Consider the following 27876-nt stretch of genomic DNA (forward strand, 5'->3'; position numbering starts at 1 on the left):
GAGCGTGGCATAGAGACATCATTTTTCCGGTTGGAAAAATAAATAATTGGAAAGTCATGTATTCTTTATCAAGTTATTTATTAGTTTATTACAATGCCAATCTATAGTCTTTTCTTCCTTCTTCCCTTTCTTTCTATATTATTTTCTCCTCCTCCCCCTCCTTCCTCTTTTTCTTCTTCTTCTTCTTCTCCTTCTCCTCCTCCTCCTTCTTCTTCTTCTTTCTCTTCTTCTGCCTTACAAAATTATTGCAGTACGTATCTGGGAAAATAAGTAAGAAACTGTTATATAATGAAGAATTTATCTGATCTTTGATTCCTAGGAGAGAGCTGTAAATCCCTTGGAGTTTCCTGAGTGATAAAAATGTCTTTGTTATTCATGATGGACTCCGGATGACACTTGAGTTATGCAAAACAAGTGACTCAAGGAGGACTCCCTAGTTAGCTTCAGGATGGGAGCTGGTCATGCCAGAAAGACCAACCATGTAATTAGAGGGTTGGGGCTCTGAGCCACATGATACCAACTCAATCTGCCAACCTCTGAGAAAGGAGGAGTGATGGGTGATTCAATCAACCATTTTTGTCTAATGAAAACCCAGTAAAAAACAACTCTGGTCACCTGAAGCTTGGGTAAACATCCCTGGTTGGTTATTGTACACTGATGTGTCAAAAGAGTGACGTGTTCTAAAGACATGGAAGCTTCACATTTAGGAACCTGCCAGACTTTGCCCTATGCACTGCTCCCTTCGGCTGGTACTCATTTATATACTTTATCATAAAGCTGTAATCATAAGTATAGTGCTTGACTGTGTTCTGTGAGTCATTCTATTGAATTACTGCACTTGAGGGGACTGTGGGAACCCAGGAATTTGTAGTAGGTCAGAAGTGCAGGTAACCTAAGGACACTGGAGCCTGTGCCTGGTATGTAAATGAGGAGAGAACCATGGAGAACTCTGTCCTTAACCTGGGAATTCCATACTAACTCTGGGTAGTCAGTGTCAGAATTGCATTGCAAAAATAACAGCAAATAACATTTTCATTCAGGCAGTAAAAACCAACTCGATCCTTCCATAGGGAAGAATCTGTTTTTGTCCCATTGATCTGTCTGTTTATTCTATAAGACTTGATTTCTTTTTTTTTTTTTTTTTTTTTTTTAAGACTTGATTTCAAAGAAGAAATTTCAAACCAATATTCTCCCTGTTAAAGACAATTCACGGTCTCTCATGATTTTATACTCCCGTAAGCAAAGGTTTCCTTGGTTCTAGACTATCATGGATATATTTTTTTAATATTTTAGTTATTTATTTAAGAGAGACAGACAGAGTGCTTGAGGGAGAGAGCAGGAGTTGGGGACAGGGTTCCAGAGGGAGAGGGAATGAGAAGCAGACTCCCCACTGAGCAGGGAACCTGACACAGGGCTGGATCCCAGGACTCTGAGATCCTGACCTGAGCCGAAGGCAGACACTTAACCGACTGAGCTACCCAGGTGCCCTATCGTGGATATTTGCAGAGCAAATAGCCTTGGAAGATAGGGATAGTTTCCCTGTAGAGTTAAAAACAGGCATGCTTATTGCCCATTATATACGGTTTCTCTAAGCTCAAGATTTTTCTCGGACAATGCAATCCACTATGTGTGCAGTATCACTTGACCTTCTTCAAGTTATCCTGTGGGAATCGGGGCTCAGAGGACTGGCACAAAATAATTTTGATACTCTGGCTTCTGATACTACTGTAATAAAATCTTTTGTCTCAGACTTAGGAGTCTTGTGTCTTCTACTAGCATTTATGAAACTGTGAAGACTAATTTTTTACTTTGCAGGTGATAAAATCTTTGACCCTTCATTGTTTTTGACACCTTAGTCTTCTTGTATCTGCCTTAACAAAAAGATTTCTGGCAAAGCATTATAGCTACTCCAGCCTTATGCTCACCTCAAGAATAAATATGAACATGCTCTCAGGCGTATTAACTGGTCACATTTCAGGAAGCTAAAAGTAGTTAAGGATATTTCCTAAAGAGTGACACAGAAAACACTTCAAAAATTTAGTGAGAATTGAGTAAATGTAAACATGATTGGAAATGTTGGATTAATTTGTATTTCTAAACTGAGATTAAAAGGAACAGGGTATAAGTTATGTGATGTCGTGGTTTGGAGAAGTAAGAAATATTAAACAACTTGAGTTAACTTTACCATAAAAAATTTAAAAATGTATGAATGAATGAAGCGTTGATTAATATGTAGGCATTTCAGATAGATAGGGAGAGAGAAGTTTGAGAGATAATAGATATTTAGATGCATAGATAGATACACGGTTACATAGATATTGTATTTTAAAACCAAAGGGCAGCAATGTGAAGAGTCTTTTTCTCCACCCTTCTCAATACTGGCTTTCTCTACTCCATTCACATAACATACTGTGACCATGATACAGTTCCAGCCTCACACAGAGACTAACTGTCCCTCCTAGAACCTAATTCCTAACTCTCATAAGAAATGGACAAGTCCAGGGACGCCTGGGTGGCTCAGCGGTTGAGCAACTGCCTTTGGCTCAGGTTGTGACCCTGGGGTCCTGGGATCGAGTCCCACATCGGACTCCCTGTGGGGGGCCTGCTTCTCCCTCTGCCTGTGTCTCTGCCTCTCTCTCTCTCTCTGTGTGTGTGTGTGTGTGTGTGTCTTTCATGAATAAATAAATCTTAAAAAAAAAAAAAAAAGAAAAGAAAAGAAAAGAAAGAAAGAAATGGACAAGTCCAGGTTGGGTCAGATGCTCCCTTCTGATCTAATCAACTCTGCTAGAAATTACCATCATGTAGAACAAATGTAACTAGTAGGCACCTGCTGCTGCTGTGAGCATGAGTTCTAGGAAAAAAAGGCATTAGGCAGAAATTTCAAGAGATGTGTGGTAGAGTGAGTAATCTGACATATTGAAGGAGATGACTAATTATTCCAACAGACAGAACACAGGTGAAGCACATGCCATACACTGGAAAGCCCTGCACTAACTTATCCACATATTTCCCATGTGTTCAGGTTAGGATAAAAGGGAATTAATTACTGGTATTTATTTGATAAGAAATAAATAATCCAATAAATATGCTAGCTCAGGGTTTCCCACAGCTAGCCCTGTAAAATACTGAACTTAGGGCACATAGAGTTGTAGCCTATACTCACTGAGATATTTCAAAAATGCCAAGTTAAATAAATGCTTTTTAAAACAAGCTTCCTTTTATGCAGACATCTAAAATTCTTAATGTATAAATATTCACTAAGAATCTCCAAGAAAGATACTTAGTATGAAAAATTTCCCAAATATATTTAAGCATTTTTCAGTGGAGCAACTCAGGCTATATGAGCACTAACTACATGCTATCTGCAGAGGAACCTTCCACATAAAATATGAACATAAATGTATAAATCTCTGGACAATCGTGAATAAAATCCTGTTTTTTTGACATAATGGGTTGGGTCCTTCCCTTGTTCTATTTTTAACACCTCTGACCTCATGCAGAGGGGGAAATGCATGTCTCATATATTACAGTGCAGTGTCTATATACTAAAGATAGCTCAAATAAATTGGTGTAAACCCAGTTTCTTTTTTAGCATGAGTCATTATGTTAGGATTTTTAATGTAGTAGTTTGATAGGTACATGAGTTGAATCAGAAAACTATTCATATAAATGCAGAAGAACTGATTGTTAATGCTAAATTGAGAGCAAAAATGTCTAAATGTGTCAACTGATGTTGATGATAAATTTTAATGTATTCATAAATATTTTGGTTGTTACTAGGAGGTCTTTGTTTATGGGCTAGAGGTTATAGCTAGAAAACTAAAATTATGCCTAGAAAATCCAAAATGGTCACTTTATTATAATTCTTATCTATTCAATTTGTAAATATGCGTGCAAGCCTTGGTATGAATGCACATAACATTAATTTGGAACACCTAGAGCTAGAAAGGAATACTATTTCTAAAACTGGAAATTGAGGACATAATACAAGTGTCAATATTTCAGACTTCTGTCTTCCTCTCATGAAATTAATTTGGTAAGAGACCCAAGGGGGTCTAATATAGCCCATATTGTTACTAATAACACATCTTCATCTGCATGTGAAGAATGTTTCGGCCAAATGAGTGTCACAATCCCTGCTGGAAAGTTAGTCTCATTGCTTTTGAACAATTATAAGAATCATGAAAACCAAAAACTAGACCACGATTTTTGAAATTGCAATTTTTTCCCTCCAAAGCTCAATGCTCCTATTTGGAATGTGTATCTTTTGCTGGGGTTAGAGTTTAGGAAATTGGACTTTCTGGTACAACTCCTGACCTTGTTAATAAATTACTCTCACTTTCCCAAAGTTAATATATGTGCAGTTCAGTGTATTATTTAGTCCCTTGTTAATCAAGTCTTTTAAAAACACCTACAAAACTGAGAGGGGCAGAGAGCATAGGAGAGGATTGGTGCAGAGGGTATAAACAGTACAAATTACTCATTTTTCTCAAATAGCATTCATCAAATAGGCAAGATAAGACCATGAACAATAAAAAGCTGTACTATATAATTAAGAACAAAAAATTTTGATAGTCCAACAGCTGTAAAAAAAAGATTGTAAAGGGCACCTGGGTGGCTTAGTTGGTTAAGCATCCAACGCCTGATTTTGGCTCAGATCATGATCTCAAGGTCTTGAAATTGAGCCCTGCATTGGTCTTCATGCTCACTGAGGAGTCTCCTTGAGATTCTCTCTCTCTCTTTCCTTCTGTCCCTACCCCTTCATTTGTGCACACTTTTTCTCTCTCAAATAAATAAATCTTTAAAAAATATGTTGTGATAAAAAATAAATCAAAATAACTAGCAAAAAAAGGCTTCTTGGGGAAGGTAAGCCAAAGGTAAACTTTAGGTTTTTTTTTAAGAGAGTATGTGTGTATGTGCATGCACACATACATGTGCATGTGAGCAAGGGGGAAGGGCAAAGGAAGAGGGATTCTTTTTTTTAAGGAGGAGACTTTAAAATATGTTTATATAATTTATTTATTCATGAGAGCTACACAGAGAGGCAGAGACATAGACAGGAGGAGAAGTAGGCTCTCCACACGGAGTCTTATGCAGGACTTGATCCCAACATCCTGGGATCATGACCTGAGCCAAAGGCAGACACTCATCACTGAGCCACCCAGGTGCCCCCAAGAGGGAGAGAATCTTAAGCAGGCCCCATGCCCAACATGGAGCGCAATGCAAGGCTTGATCTCATGACCCTGAGATCATGACCTGAGCTGAAATCAAGAGTTAAACACTTAACCAACTGAGCCACCCAAGCACCCCAACTTTAAGCTTTTAATAGAACTTGAAGAATGATAAAGACAGAAACTTAAAATGGGCGTAATATGACAGAAAAGAGGAGGAGAATAAACATTGGACAAAGAAGGAAAATAGCATGCCTGGATTTGAAGATTATTTTTAAGCAATAGTGGGACAATCAATTAAGTTCATAAGATGAGCCTTAAAATTTAAGCATGGAAATTTGAATTGAAAAAAAAAAGAAGAAAATTTGAATTGGTGTGGTAGGAATTAAGAAGACACTATAGACTATAGAGAGTGAACTTTTTAAAAATCTGCCAATTTAAATTTTTTTACCCAAGAAAAATATCTTTCAAAACAAAAGTAAAATAAAGACTTTTTCAGACTTAAAAAGATGAAAGAATTTATTGCTAGTAGACTTTCTACTCTAAGACTATATTAAAAGTAGTCTTTTAAGTAGAAAGAAAATGACACCAGATGAAAATATGAGTCCATGCAAAGAAATGAAAAACACTAGAAAGAGTAAAAACAGAAAAAGTAATTGGAAAGACTTTCTATCTTATTATTTAAATGTCTTTAAAAGATAACAAACTATTCTTTTTAAGATTTTTTTTTCTTTTTAAGATTTTAATCATTTGAGGGAGAGTATGAGTATGTGGGGAGGAGCAGAGCGAGAAGAAGAAGCAGGTTCCCCCCTGAGCAGAGAGCCCAATGCAGGGCTCCAACCCAGGACCCTGGGATCATGATCTGAGCTGAAGGCAGATGCTTACCCGGATGAGTGTAAGTATCCCAATAACATGGGACTGCTTAAAGAAAGCTTAAGAAAAAATAATAGTGTATTGTGTGGGGTATATAACATATGTAGAAATAAACTGTATGACAACAATATCACAAAGGCCAGGAGGAGAGATATGAAAATATACTGTTGTGAGGCTCTTATAGTATATATGAAGTAGTATATAACTTAGGGCAAACTGTGGTAAGTTAAATATGTATACTTTGAACCTTAAACAACCCTAAATATGTATACATACACACATGCATACACACCAGAGTTATACCTAGCAAACCAATAAAAAAAAGGTAAAATGAAATAATAAAAAATACTAATCTGAAAGAAGTCAGAAAAGGCAATTAAGAAGAACAAAGAACATATGGGAATATAGAAAACAAATGACAAGATGGTAGTTACACTCAACAATATCAATAACCACATTAATTATTAGTTATCTGATATCTAATATCTATATCTATCTAATATCTAATAGTTAATTATTAGATATCTAATTAAAGGATAGAAATTGGATTTAAGAAAAATCTAGACACAAATATATGCTTCTTAGAAGACAACCACTTTAAATATAAAAACAGAACTAGACCAAAAGTTAAAAGATGGGAAAAAATATATACCAGCTTAGCACTGATCACTAAAATTAAATAATATCAGCTAATATAGGTTTTAGAGCAAAGAAGTTTACCAGGGATAAGAAGTGTTATTTAATAAATGATAAGGGACTCCATTCATTCAAAGAACCTTGAATTCTAATTTTTTTGCATCTCATAAAAGCTTTAAGTTACATGAAACAAGACTGATAAATATGCAAAGAAAAATAAACAAATCCACAATTATAGTTGGAGATCTCAACATATCAACCATAATAGTTGATATAATGAGAAGACATAAAACCAATAAGGATGCAGGAGATGAATAACACTATCAACCAATTTGATCTAATTGGAAATTATAGAACATTCCACCTATAAACAACAAAATGCACATTTTTCAAGTGCAAATTAAACATTTGCTAAAATAAACTATAGTCAAAGCCATAAAACAAGCTTTATTTATCCTGAAGAGATTCATGTTATACCAAAAAATGTTGTATAACCTTGATGGGATTAAATTAGATCAGTGTTAGTGTTAGTAGTAGTAGTAGTAGCAGTAGTAGAATTAGAAAGATATATTAAAAAATCCCAAATATTTGGAAAATAAATAATATACTTCTGGATAACCCAAGAGTCAAAGAAGAAATTTTGAAATCAGAAAATATTTTGAACTGAATGAAAATATGGGATACAGTACTTAGGGAAAAAATATAGCAGCAATGACTATATTTGAAAAGAAAAAAAGGCCTCAAATTAATAATTTCAATTTATACATTAAGAAACAAACAAACAAACAAAAAACTAGAAAAAAGCAAAGTAACTCAACTTAATCAAAATAAAGGAAATGATCAAAGCAAACATGGATAAAACGAACAACAGAAAAACAGTAGAGAAAATCAATGAAATTAAAAAAAAAACTAATTCTTTAAGAAGATCAACAAAACTGAAAAATTTGTAGCCAGACTAACTGATCAAGAGAAGCAAAGTGAAGACATCAGAAATGAGAGAGAGTGATCAAGAGAAGCAAAGTGAAGACATCAGAAATGAGAGAGAGTGATATCACTACACATCCTACAGACACTAAAAGGATAAAAAAGGAATATTATAAACAACTTTATGCCAATAAATTCACCTTAGATGAAAAAAATCATGAAATGTTTACTAACCCTCGCTCAAGAAGTAAATCACTAGAATAGCCCAATATCTATTTAAGATTAAATTTATAGTTAAAAACTTTCTCACAAAATGGAATTCTAACAAATATTGAAGGAAGGAATATTATCAATACCAAAGTCTCTGAGAAAGTTGAAGAGAAAGAAACACTCCTCAATTCATTATACGATGTCAGCACGACCCTCAAACCAAATTCTGAAAAGACACTCCGGAAAATTGCATACTAATATCCCTCATGAACACTGATGCAAAATTTCCAAGCAATATGAAGTCCTAGCCAATATATCCTTGATGGTTAAAAGTAATTGCTCTCTGTGTTCTCTTTATAGTCAAAATTGGTATATATACAAAGTTAGCCTTAATCTGCTCTTAGAACTTGTAAAGGGATACATTTTCCAGGTTTGAGGCCATTTTTTATTAATTTTTTAATGAAATTTACCAAAGATAAAGTAAGCTGTTCACACAGCTCAATAAATTCTCATGCACTAAACACACCCATGTACCCAAACCCAGATCAAGAAACAAAATCTCACCAGCACTAGAAGCCCCTCTTGCACCTTTCACTACCTACCCCCTCTAAGAGTGACCACTATTCTAAGTTCAAATAACAAAAATTAGTTTTAACATATTTGGTTTTACCAGTCAACTTTTTAAAATTAGTTTTAACATATTTGGTTTTACCAGTCAACTTTTTAAAAATAATCACTCCATTTGACAGTTATTTGGAATTATTCTCCAGACTTTTTGGAATAACCATCCATTTCATTAAAATATATTTTGTATGTATCCCCACTATTTATTTACAGACTATAGAAGTAATTTTTTAAAATCATGAATTATTATTTCCCAGCCTATATATACTTAGGGCAAGATTCATCATTAACGTAAATTCATTTTACAAATAGACTTCCTGATAATCGAACTTCTACAACAGGCTGGTTATATCTAATTGGATCAGGAAAAACAGAACCAACAGGATATAGATGTGTGTATGTGTGTGTGTCAGTGTGTGTACATGTGTAAATATCTAGCACATTAGCCTAGCCAAAAAAACACATAAAATTAACCATCATAGGGTGGAATTCATCCTTTGGGAAGAAAACGTCTCCCAACCTTAATACCTTGACCAAGTGAGGACTCAGACCAATAAAGTTTTCAAAAATTAATAAAGGGTAATGTCTTAATTTTTTATTTAAACATGATACATAATATGTATATATAAATTTAATTTGAATATTTTAAAATACAAATAAAAGTTGTAATATTATCTCTTAGCCAAAGTGGATAGTTTTCTAATTTCCCACTGTGTTGTTTTCTAAATGATACACGATTTAAAAAAAAAAAAAAAAAAGTAGTACCAACGTAAGTGAATTTGTGTCTTAGTTTAAACAAATTGGTAAAATAAAATCTTTGGTATTGATTTATGTCATCATTCCAATTTTTTAAATTCATTTTTAATTCAATTTTATTAATCTATACTTAGCCATTGCCTACCTTATCAAGTTTCTTGGAACCCAACCTCCTAATCAAACAATGATCTGGAAAGCCATTTAACTCATGGGAATCCAAATTTTCTGTGAAATATAACTGCTTCCTTTTAAAACATGTAAAATCCCTGTTGTTTAATTATGTTTATACACTGTATTTCTTAAATAAACACCTTCAGAGAAGTCTAAAATTCATTCATATTTAGCCAATGGATATTTTTATATGCTGTATTTTGGGTAAGGAAAAGTTTATTATTTAAATCCTCCAACAGGAGGAAATGGGTCTACTTCGACAACTGAGTTTTAACAAACTCAGTTTCGTTTTTATTAGAATTTCATCCTGAGAAATAGCTGGTATCATTACCTGCTTTGTTCTCCTTGGTGATTCAGTTTCACCTTTGTATTTACAATAGTGGAGAAACACTATAGCCTGAATAGTTTTGGCTTACATTGGGTCTCCTATAATTTCATTGTAATAGTTTTGCTTGGCATCCAAATTCTATGTAAGTCCCAGTTTATATTCCCCTTCAACTGAATAATTACTAGTCACCACATTTCCATAGTCTCTGCCAACATTTTTTCCTTCCAGTGGTACTGGAAAGTAGTTTTTGTTCTGATTGTGTTTGTTTGCCAAAGGCATTTATTAAGATTTGATAAAGGCTCTAAATGGACTACATTTTCTTCAACCGGTTCCACACATATTCAAGACCTTGTCAAGCGAGCCCAGTTGGTTGGTTTGTTTAAATTTAGAGTTGTTGTTTTTTCCCCCCCATTATGTGCTTTCAAGATCTGGAAAGTTTTAAGGGATTGTTTTGCGTGTTTTTTTTTTTTTTTTTTTTTTAATCAACTACAGGCTCTTTTGAGAACTACAGATATAGCCGAAATAACTTCACCTGTTGAGGTGTACAGTGTAATTTAAGAAAACCTCAGGCTTTGGACCTTTGAGCCAAATATACTACCTGTTTGAGTCCTGGCCCCACAATCTGCTTACCTGTCTGTGCCCTTGTTGACTATTCTTACAGAAAAGTGTAGCTGGGGAATGGGGAAACCAATACTTACCTAACTTCAAAGGTTGCTATGATTAATACCATACACACAATTAAGTGCTGAATGTTTGTTATGGAGTGCTAGACACACTCCATCTCTGGAGTAAATAACTCAGTAAACTAAACCACTTAGATATTTAGTAAACTCTGTAGTTGGCCAGTTGAAGTAGTCAATGGAATGTTGCAGTTGACATACAGATACTCCTTTAAATTCAAAGAATTTAATTTAGATGAGTTAAATATGCTTAGAGCTTCCCCTAGGAATATTAATTAGGAATTTATGTGTCTTTAAGTTATTCAGGTAAAATAACAGATCATTCTTAACAGTTATTAATTCCGAATTACCATATTTCATCAATTTAAAGACACATTGTTTTCACATCTTATCTTCTATGATATTAGGATGCATTTTACAATATATGACCATAAACCACAGTCAAGTCAGCCAGGTCTCCCCTGAGCATCTAGGGCTCAGCTTCAGCTTTCATATTCTCATCACTTCAGTTGACCTACATGCCTGGTTGATACCATATATGTTCAGTTTAACTGTCTTTTTGAATGTCTTTTAAAAGATTACAGTATAGCTCAGCATTAAAACCCCCAAGGTTACCGTGTGTACAGGAAGGCATGGAGACACAGCAGTTGAATATACATTTGGTACTAAAGAGGCAAATGTTCATCTTTGAAGGGATATTCACGATTCCATTTTTTCTTGCAATGCAACAATCAAATGCTTTATAAACCTAAGAAAAGATGACACAAGTATGAATCGTTATGATGGTTCCTTCCTGAAATACATGCAACTGTCTATTGACACTTTCTAATAAGATCAGTAGTTTAGGCATTTTTAAGAAAACCCTACCAAAAAAAAAAACCCTACAAATTATATTTTAAAAATCTTTAAAGAAATTCCATGTCCTCAACATTTCTGAAAACCCAGAGGGCAATATGGTGTAGAAAAACACAGACATCAGTAACTCTAAGTTGAAGAGTGAGTCAGAAACATTGGACTCTGAATGTGAAGAAGTTAAAAAAAATCTTCATTAATTTATTGCATTCATATTTTCCTTTTTATACCTAAATTAGAGTCATAAATGATTTTTTAAATTATGTTAAAAGTCTTAAAGAGATCTTCCAATAAATATAAAATAAAAAATCTAAGTGATCTAGAAAAATTGTGTACAGCTTAATTGGCTGCATTGTTTTCTTCTTTTGTGAGCTATAAAATAATAGCATGAATTAAATTGATGAAAATATGATAAGCATCAGTAACAGCAGAAACCAGTACTTCTTAAACTATCTGTGGCAAAGGGCCTAATTTTACTAATTTCTAAGCCATTATAAGTATTTTGTAAAGTTCAAAAAAATGAAATTAAGAAGAAAAAAATATAAACTAATTCTTTTATTTTTTTAAAGATTTTATTTATTTACTCATGAGAGACACAGAGAGAGAGGTAGAGACATAGGTAGAGGGAGAAGCAGGCTCCCCGTGGGGAGCCCGATGTGGGACTCAATTCCAGGACACCAGGATCATGATCTGAGCAAAAGGCAGATGCTCAACCACTGAGCCACCCATGTTCCCCTAAGCCTATTCTTTAAGTTATTAAATACAACAAATCGAAAATTACTTTGTCAAATGCTTTAAATGTTTCCCGGTGCTTACTGTCACTTTCTATAACTTTCTGAACTTATCTTGCCCTGGACCAGTAGCAGCTTGTGGACCAGCAGAGTTCATAAACCATGCTTTGAGTGTTACTGACCTTTCCTACTCTAAAAGTGATTTCATCATTGAACTGTCAAATACTCTCAGTGATGCCAGGTGGAGTTCAGAAAAAGATGAACTTAAGTTTTCTTTCTTAAACCCAACAATATGATGTCTTATAACTGACTGAACCTTATGTACAATTTATAAAACATTGGCACCAAGGAATGCTTCATTCCAGCCAAGTTGGCTGCATAATTTCAGGCTTTGGTGCACACTCTCTACTCCGAACACATACGCATATTGGTAACAGAGACAACAACAACAAAAACATAGCCCATCTCCAAAACAAGATAAGCATTTTTATTGGACAGAAAAATAAAGCAAAAAAGCAGGGACAAAGCCAACAGGCAACAGCAGCCATGGGTTTAGCCATGCTGAGAAGGGGGGCCCAACAATATTTCATGCAAGAAGCCAATGGAAATTCTCACTTCTCAAAGCCAGAGGCTGGAATGAGGCTCCTGCTCTCGTGAAAAGAGATAGAAATGGTTCAGACTCAAATTCCAAAAGAAGCTGTGAGTGTGACAAGGCAAGGGTGCAAAGGCAAGGGTGCAAAGACTCCATGTTCTTGCCAAGGCCTGGACCGTGCCTCCTGCTGGTTCCTCAGTGGAACTGCGATGTCCTCTGCTATGGAAGTGCTTCTGTGTCCATGCTCTCTCGGGAAACCTCTCCATTGACCTGAAAGGGAGCTGGGCGCACGCTATTACTCTTATTTGACAAATGAGAACACTGAGGCTTGGAGAAGTTACCAAGGATGGCGCAGCATTCAAGCAAGCATCAAAAGCAGAACCAGGACTCCTACCTGTGCTATATCCAACCTACAGTGCTTCTGGAAAACACAGCGTGAGATGTAGAGCATGGCTGGAGTTAGAACTGCTAGTAGAAAATGTCCTTTCTTTGCCAATTCCAGTATTTTTAAATTAGAACTGAACCAGACATTACAATTTGTGGCTGTGGGGATATTTCTCTCTCTCATACCAAAGGATGTCAGTATTTCCAATAAAGTTTCAATAATAGAGGGAGCGGATACACTTTGCCTGCTAGGTTCCTATATTGGTTCCTGGTTGATACTATCAAACTCTAAAAGGAGAGAAGGGACCTTCAAGAAAGGGAAGGAAGGATCTTCATATACCGTTAGGTGGAGAGAACCAGCAACGACATGATCGGAAGCCTGGACGAGAATTGTCAAAGGGTTGAGATAACATTTCACAAAATTTCCAGACGTCCTGGAATTTTCAAAATAGTCCCAACTTCATATAACCTTATTTCTTCTCATTGACATTGCTCGCCAGATTACGAATGAATGTGATTTAACACCGATGCTCTGTGTAAATCAAGTCACACACACACACACACACACACACACGTGCATACAAACCTGTCAGGTCTTTTGGCCTAATTTTTCTTTTAATTTAGAAGCCCTGGGAGAGCTCCGAAACCAGACTACTAAGTAAAGGTGATTTGTGCATCAGCGTTGAGCAGATACGCAAGTTAGCACAGGAAACCCAGGCCTATCCCAACATGGGAATCCTGTGCACTAAAACACCACTCTCACCTTGCCCAAGTTTCTAACAAAACTCCCTTTGAACTCTACCTCCAGCAAACTGTGAAGAACTTCAACAAAATATGGTTATGCTTTTTAATTTAAAAAGTAAATAAATAAATATATATTTTTATATAGAGAGAGTTGTTTTATTATTCAGTGTTTCTTCATTCCTGTTCTGACTAGACATTAAAAGCCATGTTGTATGAACTGTGAAACTTTATGTGTGTTTATTTTTTTTAAAGATTGTTATTTATTTATTTTTCAGAAAGAGAGAGAGAGAGAGTACTAGCAAGGGGAGAGGTAGAGGGAGAAGCAGGCTCCCCACTGAGCAGGGAGCCCGATGTGGGGCTCCATCCCAGGACCCTGGGATCATGACCTGAGGTGAAGGTAGACATTTAACCAACGGAGCCACCCAGGCGCCCTAATTATGTTTAAATGTACACGCTTCTTGCATATACGTACTACTTCACATGGCCTTATATGGCACTTGGCATATAATTCCTTGTTTGCACTTCAAGGGTAAGAGAGGCTATGTGGTTATTTCAGTGCAAAGAGTAGAAGGGTTGGAACTGAGCACGTCTTGATTCCCTGAACTGTGGATAAAACACTAGAAATGCTTATTGCCTCTTCTACAAGAGATCTGGAGCATCACCCTTAACCCTAAAATCCATTAAGGCAAAGATTCCACACATATCAACCCAACTAAAAATGCTCTGGGACAATCTGTTTCTTTCAAGGTTATAAACTAGGGTAAATAGTGAAGAGACTATTGAAATGTCCTAGTTTACATCTTAGCAATTAAAGAGTATCAAAAACAAACCATAAAATGCTTAGGAGACTTACATGTTTAGCCAAGCACTTATAAATTGAGGGGGTTTTTCTTTTTTTGATTTCTAAAATAGGAATTCCTCACATCATTTGAGAGATGGGAAAATGGTTTTATTTTTAAATTATAAATTTAAAATTTATATTCCTCTACTTGTGTGGCTTTTCACAGAATCTTGGTGAGTGGAGCCCCTTTTCAAATTCCATTTGCCTAGACTAGACTCTGGCAAGAAAAAAAGAAAAGGCAAGTTATAACACAGGCTTATTCCCAACTAATGGCTGACATTAATGTGTTTCTAACTATTTAAATATCCAAGTGATGCTTAAAATCCCTCTCCACGAAATAAAATAAAATAAATATATAAAAATATAAAATAAAATAGATAAATAAAATCCATCTCTACATGAAAAAGAAACCTCCCAGAACTCACTCAATATTAGTCCTTTCCTGAAAATGATGTCTCCATTCTTGCAGATTATCCAGCTCCAAATAAGCCATCAACTGCAGCATGCAGATACACAGTTCTCGTTTGGGAGTTGGCATACAAATTTAGATTCAGGATTCCTACTGCTTTGAAAACCATTGAGCAGTACCTGCCAGCTGACGTTTATAGGTATATCAGCTGGAGAGCTCAGGGTGTTTCACTGTGACGTGAGCACAAGAATTATGTCCAGTGACCTATGAAGCTGCAGAAGTGAGCATGACCGGAGTAGGGGGTCTTGTATCAGATTTTGGTGAACTCTGAAACCGAGCAGAATGGTGGTTGCTAGGGGCTGGAGGATGAGAGAATTAGGGAAGAATGGGTCAAAGAGTACAAACTTTCAGTTATTAGATGAATCAGTTCTGGGAATCTAATACGTGGCGCGGCGACTATAGTTAACGTACCGTGTTGGATACATGAAAGTTGCTGAGAAGCAGATCTTAGATGTTATCACCACACCCACACACAAAGAGGTAATCAGGTGAGGTGATGGAGGTGACAACTAACCTTCATTGTGGTAATCATATTGCAATGTACATGTGTGTCAGATCACTGGTTATTTTTCAAAATTAATCTTTTATTAATTGACAGTGATACATACATAGAGTTTCCATGAAATTTCTTTTGACAAGATATTGAAGTCATGATCAAAAGCTGAAGTTAAAGCTCCTTTCCTGATGCTAAACGTGGTCATTTCCTAACAAATTAAGATGTATTTTGTATTTTAAATGTGAAAGTAGAATTCAATCAACTGGAAATGAGTCTACACTGTTTATACCTTTCGTGTATGTGAATGTCTTTTGTTGGTACTTCTTTTGATTGGTTAAGCTTATTATTTTCTTTTTTATTGACCAAAATTGGAAAATAAAATTCACAATGTAATACCAAAAAAAAAAAAAATACTGTACACCTGACAAACACTGTTATATGTTAATAAAGTGTTAAAAACTTCAATTGGTAAAGGGCAGCGTTTGATAGTGTCTAAAAGAATAGGGACACCATCAGATTCGAATTTTACAGCTAACTGGAGGCAGCTTGAGAACAAACTTGGGAAGGGGTGGGGAGGGTAGATAAAGGATGGACTATTTAGCAAATCTAAGTGAGAGGTGGTGAAAATCTTGTAAAGAAACACACAGAGAGATTTTTAAGGAGACAGAATCTAAAAACTCGATCATAGATTAAACGAATTGTTGGATGGAGGAGGGAGGGATCAATGCTTTGCTGATTCATTCCCTAAACCCCATCATTATCAATGAAACCAATTTGCAGATGAAACACCTGAATTTGCAAGTGGATGCCTACAGGGAGGGGTAATATTTCTAAAATTTAACAACCCCAGATTGCACAGCCCAGGCACTCATTCTGGTTTCTGTACACCGAGCCAGAGCCAGGGATACCTTCGCTTTGCCAGGTACTAACCCCTTCACTGTTGGATCATTGAGAGATCCAGGGGATTCCTGGGGAAAAACTGGGGTTGCCCGGGTTGTGGTGGCAAAGGGTTAGGGGGTTCAGGACAGTCTCTACTAAACAAGCAAGAGGCCTTCCAGCACTTTAACAACCGATGTGGCTAAACATTAGCTTTGGCTACGGCAAAGAGCAACACTGGCAAGCCCGGAGAGAGGTTTATCCCATTTCTAAGGAAATCGATAAGCACACAAATTCACGGGAATTCTCATCTGTGCATCAACCCAGCATTTTCTACCAGTTGGAGTCACGGTGAAAAAGAAAAAAAAAAAAAAAAAAAGGGTTGAGCGCTGAGAGACCCAGGTTGGAGTTCTGGCTCTCCCCTTTAGTATTGTATGACCTCAGGCAAATATTTAACATTTCTGAACTTCATTATTTTCTTTTATAAAATGGAACTAAGAGCATTTACCCTGGTACCTCCCAGGGATGGAGCGTGGATCGAGTAACGTAATATATACAAAAGAGCTTTGTCAATCGTGAAGCTCTCAGTAGAAGCTGGTTATTGTTTCAATATTAATGCTGTAACCTGAGTTTCCCTGGGCTGGCGGGGGCTTAATGACATGGGAATGACATTCACTGAAGCTGCGATGGGTAGTCCTTGCTCCCACCTGCTCACTCAGGATCTCAGGCCCTGGAACATTCTCCTGCGGGCCCAGCTGAGCTCTGAAGCCAGTCTGGCCCTCACCTCCCCTGCTGCATGACAGCCCCTGGCTGCGATCTTGGGGGGCATGGCTATTGCTTCCCTTGATTCAAACCAACCCCTTCCCAGGACAGTGCAGTCACCAGAGACTATGCACATCGGTGCCTCCATCCTGTCCCCTCGGCCACTGCGGTGTCCCACCAGGCCCTGGGCTGGGAACCGCAGCCGCTTCCTGCTGGGAACATCCACTGAAGCCCACACAAGGAGAGGGGAGCTGCCCTGGGTCTCGGGTGGTAATTCTCACCCCCAGCTGTACACTGACTTCTCCTGGGAAGATTTATTTTGTCTTATTTATTGGACAGTGGCTTGTTTCTCCATTTCCTAAACCAGTTCTTTCTTATATACATTGTTTGTGTAAACTATGCTTCTCTTGACATCTTTTTTTTTAAGGTTTTATTTATTTATGAGACAGAGAGAAAGAGAGAGAGAGAGAGCCCACATGAGTGGAGGGGAGGGGCAGAGGGAGAAGGAGAAGCTGGGAGTCCCATGAGATGTGGGGATCCATCCCAGGACCCTGAGATCATGACCTCAACCGAAGGCAGAGGCTTAATGGACTGAGCCACCCACAGGCCCCTTTCTCTTACCTTCCTAACCATAAAGTAACTAGAAAGTTGTCTTTTTTTTATTTTCCCCTAATTGAAATATAGTTGACATGCAGCGTTACATTAGTTTCAGGTGCACTGCATAGTGATTCAACAACTCCAGACATACAAAAATCCTGGGGATATTTTTAAATAGCAAAACCTAGTCCTTTCCCCCATTAAACTAATTGAAGCCAAATCCCCAGAATTAGAACCAGGGTATCAGTATTTTTAAAAAACACACAAGGGACTCTGATTCGAGTGAGTGTGGAGGGCCCCCCTTTGGGTGGGGGAGCGCCTACCTGCCCCTGCCATGTTTCACCCGTTAAGCCACAAAAGCTGGGCAATGTGTGCCACCCCCCACCCCAACCTGCCTCGAGGGGCTTTCTGGAACTGTGCCAGAACTTCTACACTAAATTTCTCTTAACTTTTCCAATCTATAGTAATTGCATTCACTCAACTTTAAGAAAATGCTGTTTTATGTGTATATCATACTTTCACCTTACTTTATATGTATATTTTATAATGTACGTAAAGAAATAAATGTATAGTAATCCTGTGGGCTCAAAATATTTTATTGATTTGGGGTATGGGATCCAAATTTTGTAGACCTTCATCTTTCTGGTATCCGTGACACACCATAGTTTCTTAGTGTAGAGTTGACTTAATTTTTTCTAATCTAAAAAGAAAACTTAAAAAAAAAAAGAAAAAGAAAACCTACAACTCGATTAATAAATTAATAAATGGCTTCATATACAGATTTTTAAAATTCATAAAAGAGTTAAAGTTCCTACATAACAAAAGTACTGGTGAAAGCCACAAGCTTAAAAGGGATTTTGTTTGCTTGTTTGTTTGGGGGTTTTTTTGTTTGTTTTTGTTTTTTGTTTTTTTTCAAACTGGTCTCCTGATTCCAAGACCAAGGGTTTGTAACAAATATTTAAATAGGTTATATTTAAATATGAAATATTAATACACATATGTAGAAGACTTTTTAAAATTTCGCCTGTGAAATAAAGATAATAACTTTAAAAGTACACAGAGAGACTTTCTCAGACGTTTTCCAATATGGTAGTAAAATGCCAATGTGTGTTTTGCTAAGTGAAAGGTCGTCAACCACAGGACTTTTTTCCTGTCAGGATGATTTTGTAAACAGCTCCCTCCTTATTTAAGCAACATAAAAATGTTCAGCTAAGTGACTCATCTCTACTACATCACAGAGAGATTTTTAAAAGGCTATAATTACTAATACAAGTTCCTTGCAAATAGTTTTACACACGCACATTCCTTTTTCATTCTACACTGTGAATTATTTACACCACCATACAAAATAAGTTATTAAAGCAAAAACAGTTCTAGAAAGCCTGAATGGTCCTATTATAAAAACCTTGAATTTTATTGGAAGGTGGAAAAAACATTTCCTGTGATTCTCTAATCAAAACTCCCTTGGGCCCCATCACAGGGCCTTTCAAAGGCAGCCCTGAGCATTGAGAGGGGGAAGCTTTGCCCACAGGAGAACCTCAGCTCCCCTTTGTTTAGGAAGTGATGACTGAAGTTTAATTCATTGGATCACATGGCCCGGAAACGCCGTGCCAGCTTGGATCTTACTTTGAGTTTCCTTAATAAACTTGGTGTGTTTTAGTTCAAAGATGCGGAGACCTGTTGGTAACACTTTGGCAACAGTTAGCAAACTATATTAAGGCTTCCTTCAGGCACCTCAGGTATAACCTACAAGAATTCCAGCTGTTTTCCTTTAGTCTACTTTTCTAGAGCATACATTTCTCCCATTAAAATCTATGTCAAAAAAATAAAAAACAAAAAATAAAATCTATGTCAAAGAGAATTTTTGGGGGGGGTAAAACATGCTCATTAATTTTCTTTTATCTAAATATCTACTCAGAGAAGGTAGGTTGTCTAAACTCTTCAAGCAGCTCCTCATTTGAATGTCAAGTTCCTTTCTAGATTTAGCTAATGGGTCCGGAATGTAAACTTGATTTTGGTTGCTAAAAATTTTTCGTTGTAGATCTTTTCACTCTCATAATTTTGCCCTAAGCTAAGTTTTTTTTTTTTTTTTTCTTCTCATCCTATTTTCCCTGGTCATTTTAGAAGCTGGATTTTTTTGTTAAAGTCTTACTGTTTCTTCATTATGTATAGAGGGTATTTTATCTTACATTGGCCAACAAAGTCATTCCAAATCTCTCACATTTATGTATTCCCTTTTGATGAGAAGTTATAATAAACAAAAAGCATCAAAGATTGTGCTTTCATTAAGCGGGGAACTCAGTTTAAAATAAACTATGACTTAATGAAAAAGATAGACTTTTTTTTTTAGTTCTTTACAATAAATTCTGTTCCAGTCTGTCTCATTTTTACATAGATGGGACTTTTTCAAGGGTTAGTCCCATGAAAGTCAGTATTTTGAAAGTCCATAAATAAATAGCACCATAATTTTTTTTTAATCAGTCTAGGAACTGTTAACCTTCTTCACAGAATCTATTTTCCACATTGCTTAACATTTGAGCAAAAACAATTAGAGAAGAAAGTTTACTGGAAAGCAGGAAATAGGCATTGGCTCATAACAAATATTGCAAAATCAGAATGATGCCCAACATTTTAAAAACCTGCAATAGTTAATGACTATGGCAAAGGTGCCAACAATGGGCTTAAAGATGGAAAGATAAAGAAGAAAAAGCATCTTACAATAGTTAAGTCTAAAGAGTAGAGGGAAAAGCAAACAGGCAGGCTTCACAAATAGCATCCCATTACTCATTGAGCTAATTTTGAAAATTATACCTTTGAGCTAATTTTGTGAGGAGAAAATACTTTAAGGGATAATTTTATATTTTCACTGATCCTTTCTTCATATCAAGAACATACATACACATGATATAACAATGTATAACCTTGAGATTCATGAAAGTAGCATATATATAAAAGTTCTAAGCAAATAATTTAAGAAGAGGAAAATTACTGAAATACACATTAGGCAATTATAGAAGATATGTTGGACATCATTTATGAAAAAGCCAACTAAATTATATCCAACAGTGTAATTCTAAGACTGACATTGATTATTGGTGGTATTGGTTATTTGAATTACCAAAAGTAAGATATTACCATTGATGGGAATGTAGTAAATATAAAATAAAAGGGAAGATATTTTATACAGTTTCGCCAGATGAATGAATAGTATCAACAATAAAAGAAAGCACAAAATTAGAGCAGATTGAAGCAACAAAGAAAAAATGAAGGAAAATCCATAGCAATCTACAAATATTTGAAGGATAATGACAAGAAATTACTTTTAACCATTGTTTTAAAGAATTAGGTACATTACATTGGATTTAGTTTCAAGCAGAAGATATACAAATCATCGTTGTTGAGCATCTTTCACATTCTCCGTCTCAATTCAATCTCAAGAATTTCAAAAACGAAGGGCTATTATCTCTATTTATTTGATAAAACAGGACATTGATGGGCTAACAAGTTGTCCGAGCTTTAACATAGTTGGAAGCAAGCAAAGTATTTGAATTCAAGCTTATCTGGCTCACAGGTCACTTTTGGAGCTTCCAACTGCATTTGATAAAGCCCGGTAGATCCTTAAGTGTTAAGTGTGCCAAAGGGCAAGAGGGAGGGGTCTAGGGAATTTGGGTCTTAGATCATTGTTTCCTCTTTAAACCAAATAGTTCCACTATTGCCTGTTTTGTACTGGAGATCTGTGTGAGATTTTAATAAAAACAAACAGGCAAACAAAAACTCTCCAGAGAAAGCTTCAAAGATGCTCTACTACACAATGCTGCCTCTAGCTCAACTTTCTGAAGTTCTAGACTAAAAAAAAAAAAAAAAAAAAAAACCCTGCAAAAATGTCTATTTAACTCTTTCTCTAGAGGTGTTAAAGTGGAAAATAGATAATTGTATTTTGAGAACAGAGAACATTTCTTCCTTGATATAGAAGAATATAAAACATTATCCCTCAGGTACTTTCTAGAACAAGGATGACACATTTAGATCACCCAAATCTTTGGCTGTCCTGGCTAGTCAGTCACCACTGAGTCAAACCAGAGTCTCAGAATGCTTTCCTACAGAACATTCCCAGCAGTTTGATGAGTAAATTAGAGATACATGAACCATTTAATTTTATTTATATGCCATCCTTTTCCAAAAAAGGCCAATAAAAAACCCAGGGCGCCTGGGCTTGTGAAGTCAGTTAAGCCTTTGACTCTTGATTTGGGCTCAAGTAGTCATGGGATCCATTCCTGCATCAGACTCTGAGCTCTGCAGGGAGCCTGCTTCAGATTCTCTCTCTCCCTCTCCCTCTACTCCCCCCTCCCAGCTCATGCTCTCTCACTCTCTCAAATAAATAAATCTTTAAAAAAAAAAAAAAAAAAAAAAGACTGGTTTTCTGTAAAAAGCAATAGATTAAAAAATAATTTAAGAAGCTATAAAGGAAAAAATAATACATCCTGAAGAAATTTACTTTTCCCCAGAATCAGTGTTGTGTTTTTTTTTAAAGGCTTTCAACCCGAATTTTCATAATAAAAACATCTCAGTTGTCCCACTATAGCCATAGAAAGTATGAAACTGCAGATTGTGTACTGTTTTCTCCTTCATTCACTACCTGTGACCCAAGACCTACCCTTCCCTTCTACTCCTACACTTTCACTGGTCTCTATTGGACCACTAAGCTCAAGCTAAATAGAAGGAATAGAAGAATGAACATTTCTTAGTCCTCTTGTCAACTTGCAGATGTATAACCCCTCTAGAATCACAAGACTTGAAGGTTATCGCTCTCCAAATCTCATAAATGCAATCAGAACAGTCTCAATGTAACCACCAGTTCTAAGAGCAAATTTTTCTAAATCAGGGCATGAAGAAGGGCATGCTGGAAGAAGAAAATGTTAGGGAAACCATGTGTTGTGTCCTCATCCACATTTTGCTTAAGCGTTCTCCAGAATGAGGACATGGCAGGCAGCAAGATAAAGCAAACAATGACAGAAATGTAAAGACTGAGGGAAAGAGCAAGACTCTTTATTAAATCTAGGGGTCAGAAAAGATAGCAAATGCTATTCCCTCTTTTCCTTTTGCAAAAAGATATAAAACAGATTGAAGTATTAGAAACTTCATTTGGTGAAAAGAAAGAATTTTAAAAGATAAAAAGAAATGTGGTAGACATTAGGGGCAGATTTTTTTTCCTCCCATTCTACCTTTTGGGAGTGGAGGTTGTGTGACGGGAATTTACCTAAGGCATTTCCAAGCTTTCAGGAGCTTTATGGGTCTGGGGAAGTGGGTAGAGAGAGAAGCAGGAAGGATGTGTGTGTGTGCAAAAAAATTTATGGAAGGCCAAGATAAAAGCTCTAGATGTTGGCAAAAGAGACAGAGCTTCAGCTTTTCTTTTTGCTTGTCCAGTACAGTTTATCATTAGAAGAAAAGGTAGAGATTCCAGGAGAATGTCTCTCCAGAAATGGAGAGGTGTATCAAGCAGGAAAAGCCACATTACGCTGCAAAAACAACAAAATCTTATTGGTTTAAAATACTCAAGTTTTTGGTGCGTGTTCAATCTACATATGCACCTACTCTGCTCATAGTATGCAGTCATAGAGCACCCATCATACCACACATCCTGATGAGTGCCCTGCCCTCAAACGTGCCAGGGGGAAAGAGAATAGTAAAAGTTCTTGTGTTGGCAATTAAGTGATTTTCCCATAAGTAACATACATTACTTCTGCATAAAAATTATTAACCAAAATCAATCACATAGTCCCACCGAGCCACAGTGGAAATGAGAAGCAATAACCCCATGTACCCAGAACAGGAGATAACAGGAAACTTTAGGAGAATAGCACTAATAACTACTTTAAGAGGACATCCTTGGGTCTCTCAAAACCCTGAGCAAGTCCTGTGGAGTCTCATTGTAGGCCGGAGGAAGAAAACTCATAGTATTGTTTCTATTTGTATGTGGGGAGTTTAAAACAGAAGTAACATACAATATAAAAAAAAAACCCTCTTTAAACTTCCTCATTTATAATAAAGCTTATAAATACTTGCAGCATGTAAATATATATGTATATATACTTATATGCTATATGTATAAAGCAAAGATATAATAAATTCTAAATGGACTGGCTTGGGGAAAATCCACACGGATTTACTCAAAGATATATATTATTAAACATTTGCAAATTAATTCAATATTATTATTTTAAAATAAATATAAGAACTAATTAGAGCAATTATGTATTATTGGAAATAGGCTTCCAAGGAGCTTCCTCCAATAGAAAAAAAAAAAAAAAAGAATGTATTAAGGACTAAGTTCATGTATTAAAAAAATGAGTTACAATTTTCTCTTTCAAAAAGTCACAGAGGAAAAAAAAAGTCACAGAGATGTCAACTGTATAACAGTTGGTGAAAGGGAAACACTAAGTTGTTATACCTCTGAATGAATGTCAGTACTATCTTTCCAAGTCCTTAAGAAAATGACGTTACTGTCATTATTCAAAAAAAACTCAAGGGAAAATACTCCATACAAAATGCCAAATAATGAGATTTAGCTTGGATATATTGAACTTAAATAATCCGAATGTAATACATCCCAAACATCTAGCACGTCGTAGTCAGGAACGTCTAGACCCAATGATGTCTGTACTATTGAATTATTGGTTTCGTGGCAGCCCAACTTTTCCTTGGACCAAGAAAGGTTCAGATAGCTTACAATAAATCTATGTTTGGGATGTACTTCAAAGAAATAAAATCTAATCTTCATTTGAAAAGCAATGGAAGCTTTGTCAATGTATCTAAGGTCATAAAAGACACATTGATTGTAGTTATTCATTTTTGCTGTATTTATGCTTTAATTATTATTTTTCTATTGTGGGAAAAATAAATTAGGCAACCTGGGATATCATTTAGGGTTGTTAGGCTGCAAGCAATAGAAAACAACTCCAAATAAGAAAAGCAGAAAAAAGAATTTTTTGAAAAGGATCACAGATAGTTACAAAACCAAAGAAAAACATGCACTAGGCTTAAAAACAACAGGAATTAAGGCATTAGGAACTAGACCAAGATGTAGGAGTCAGTCAGCCATCACAGGATAAGGAAGCTTCAACCAATTTTTATAAAAGGTGATTTATTTATTTGAGAGAGAGCAGGAGCAGGGCAGAGAGAGAGAGAAGCAGACTCCCCAGTGCCCCAGTGAACAGGGATCCTGATGGAGGAGTCCCATGCAGGACTTGATCCCAGGACCCTGAGATCATGACCTGAGTTGAAAGCAGATGCTTAACTAACTGAGCTATACAGGCACCCCAAAGCCCTAACCAATTTTTAGAATTTTACTTCATTCTGCTCAATAGTCACCATCCTGGAGGTGACCACTGATTGGCCTTAGTTTAAGTCACACTCCCATCCCTTAGCTAGAGAGGGTCAAGATATCCTGATTGATTGCTGTATTAGTCGTGAACACTAGGGAAGAAAGGTAATTTTCTAAAAAGAATTTGGATTGTTTTTACCAAGTCAAGATAAAAATAGCACAATGAATATCTAATAAAACAAATATCTGCTATAATAGGATATATTCTGAAGAGTCATAAAGTTAATAAGTTTTAAGAGTGCCCACAAACTTCCACAAAAGTGAAAATGTTGGAATTTGAATTCCAATCTCACCCTATTTTCTATGTAAGTGCATGTGTGTAGTAATTATACATGTATATTTGTATATTTGTGCATAACTCCAAGATTTGTTATAAAAAAAAAAAGCAAGAATCTAGCAGGAAGCAATTAGCTGTATATATACATATATATATATGAAAGCCTTCAGAATACAGGTAGTAGAAAGCAGGATCTGAATTATTTGAAGTTAACTTTCAGGTACAAAAGCATGAAAAGATAAGACACGTTCCAGAGCGTGCAAATAGTGTTGACACTGACACAAGTTGTGTATGGGAGAGATGGGAAATCAGATTCGTAGCAGGGAGACCAGATGATGAAGGACTTTTCTGCCAGGAGTTTGGATTTGTACCATGTAGGCAATGAGGCACCAGTAAAGTTTATTTAAGGATGACATGATATGATCAGATTTGTGTTTGTATGTTTATTTGTTTAACTACTGGTGGAAATGTGTGGGATGGATTAAAGGAACAAACCACAGGAAGTAGGAGGCCTGATGAGGCAACTGGCAGTGATCTAGGCAAAGGTTATAGGGACCTGACCTAAGATAACGGCACTGGTACTAGAAAAATAGGGATTGTATTAGCTTTTCTTTTATTTTTTTAAATATTTTATTTATTTATTCATGAGAAACAGAGAGACAGAGAGGCAGAGACACAGGCAGAGGGAGAAGCAGGCTCCATGCTGGGAGCCCAACGCGGAACTCGATCCCAGGACTCCAGGATTACACCCTGGGCCGAAGGCAGGCACTAAAGTGCTGAGCCACCCAGGCTGCCCAATTAGCTTTTCTATATAACAAACTATCCCACAAAACTTCGAGGTTTAGAGCAACCACTATTGATTTAGCTCACTGTTTCTTAATTGTGGTGTGTGTGGGGGGGAGTGTGTCCCCCACCAGCACCATCAGGGGACATTTGGCAGTGTCTGGAGATATTTCTGGTTATCACAGTGCTACTGCTGTTGGTGAGTAGAGGCCCGGGATGCTGCTAACCATCCATCACAGAACACACCCCAAGAATCTGCCAGCCCAAAACATCAGTTGTGCTGAGGTTGAGAAATTAGTTTATGAGTCTGAAGGTCATCAGTTTGGTCTGATCTTAGCTGGGATTCTGCTGACTGGGGCCAGACTGCCATCTCGGTGGGCCTATGCATGCACGTGTCTCAGCCAGCTGGCAGCTGAGAGCTGGCTCATCCAAGGTGGCTCTGGTGACCTCCTCTCTGACCCCCCGTCATTTCCTATCCTCTAACAGGCTAGCTAAGAGTTGCGCATGTGGTGGAGGCAGGGTTCCAAGAAACTGAGAAGACATGTGTGAGTCCCCTCGAAACCCTGTGTCAGGATGCACACACTCTCTGCCTTGTTCTACGAGCTGAAGCAAGTCACAAGTCTGGCCCAATTCAAGGAATAGAGAAATAGACTGAGCCTCTTGATACGAGGGCCATAAAGAACCGTGATCATAGACGACTGTTGGGATAGTTAGGAGATGGAATCAAAACAAGTGGTGGTTGCTGGTAAAGAGAGACATGCTCACATTAAAATTATATTGACTTGGGATCCCTGGTGGCTCAGTAGTTTGGCGCCTGCCTTTGGCCCAGGGTGTGATCCTGGAGATCCAGGATCGAGTCCCATGTCGGGCTCCCGGTGCATGGAGCCTGCTTCTCCCTCTGCCTATGTCTCTGTCTCTCTGTCTCTCTCTCTCTCTGTGTTTCTCATGAATAAATAAATAAAATCTTTAAAAAAAATTATATTGACTAGAGGTCCATGGATAATTGGCTCCTGTTTTTGGCTACTTACCTCCCCACTATGATTCCTAGAAGAAAAAATATATATACACAGAGGATGAAGCAAGATAAAAATGACCCCCTTTATTTCTGTCTAGAGATGTTGACTCAAAAGCCAGCAGAGGTTTGATGAACCATCTGTTTCCCTGAGGAGTTCCTCTTACCAAGTAATTTCAATCTTAAAAATCTACAATAAAAACAGGATGAAAGACCTTCTATCTCTAGTCCATTCAAATATGCAATGTTTTCTCCAATGTGAAGAAAGTCACATGTATGGAGAGGGAAGGAGGCAAAGGAAGAAAAGGTACGATAGGGAGAAGGTATGAGAGTGAGACGGAGGAGATAGGAGAGGAGACATATGGCTATAAGGAGGCTTCCTGGGAGCTGTCACTCAGCCCTTGAAGGGAAGAACACATCCTGAAAAGACCTCACTCACGTACACTATGCTCACCAAGGCAAGGTCAAACATGGTGCTCCTGAACCCAATCTCTGGCCATGTTTCTTCCACAAGAGAGAAACTTCTCTTCATCCCGATCCCCTCTTTTCTCTTTTGGAGAAAGCAGGGAGAAAGAAGCTATTCGGCGTCAGCTTAGCTGTAGGACAACAAAAAAGGAAAAACTTGAGATGACTCCTGAGCTCCAGACTGGGCACCTGCTGAGTTTAATCTGGATGAGCATAGATATTTGAGAGTCCTTCAGCACAG

General features: G+C 36.9%; 1 protein-coding gene across 1 annotated transcript; it reads right to left on the bottom strand.

Annotated features, from left to right (window-relative positions):
* Positions 1-94: 94 nt before the first annotated feature.
* LOC119865318 (beta-mannosyltransferase 2-like) lies at positions 95-27876 on the bottom strand. The gene is made up of 3 exons (XM_038570200.1): positions 27625-27876; positions 10989-11121; positions 95-258 (listed from the first exon to the last, which is right to left on the bottom strand). The coding sequence occupies exons 1-3, from the start codon at positions 27700-27702 to the stop codon at positions 134-136; spliced, it is 336 nt and encodes a 111-aa protein (XP_038426128.1). The 5' UTR covers positions 27703-27876; the 3' UTR covers positions 95-133.

The sequence above is a fragment of the Canis lupus genome, chromosome 23, assembly GCF_011100685.1.
Source record: "Canis lupus familiaris isolate Mischka breed German Shepherd chromosome 23, alternate assembly UU_Cfam_GSD_1.0, whole genome shotgun sequence".
Taxonomy (NCBI): domain Eukaryota; kingdom Metazoa; phylum Chordata; class Mammalia; order Carnivora; family Canidae; genus Canis; species Canis lupus.

Excerpts from the sequence above, each read along its gene's own strand:
- LOC119865318 (XM_038570200.1), bottom strand. The coding sequence starts at position 27,702 with ATGAAGAGAAGTTTCTCTCTTGTGGAAGAAACATGGCCAGAGATTGGG. Across the intron at positions 11,122-27,624 it reads CCATGTTTGACCTTGCCTTG|GTTTATAAAGCATTTGATTG; the intron begins GTGAGCATAGTG and ends ATCTTTTCTTAG. Across the intron at positions 259-10,988 it reads CATGCCTTCCTGTACACACG|ATACGTACTGCAATAATTTT; the intron begins GTAACCTTGGGG and ends TTATTTTCCCAG.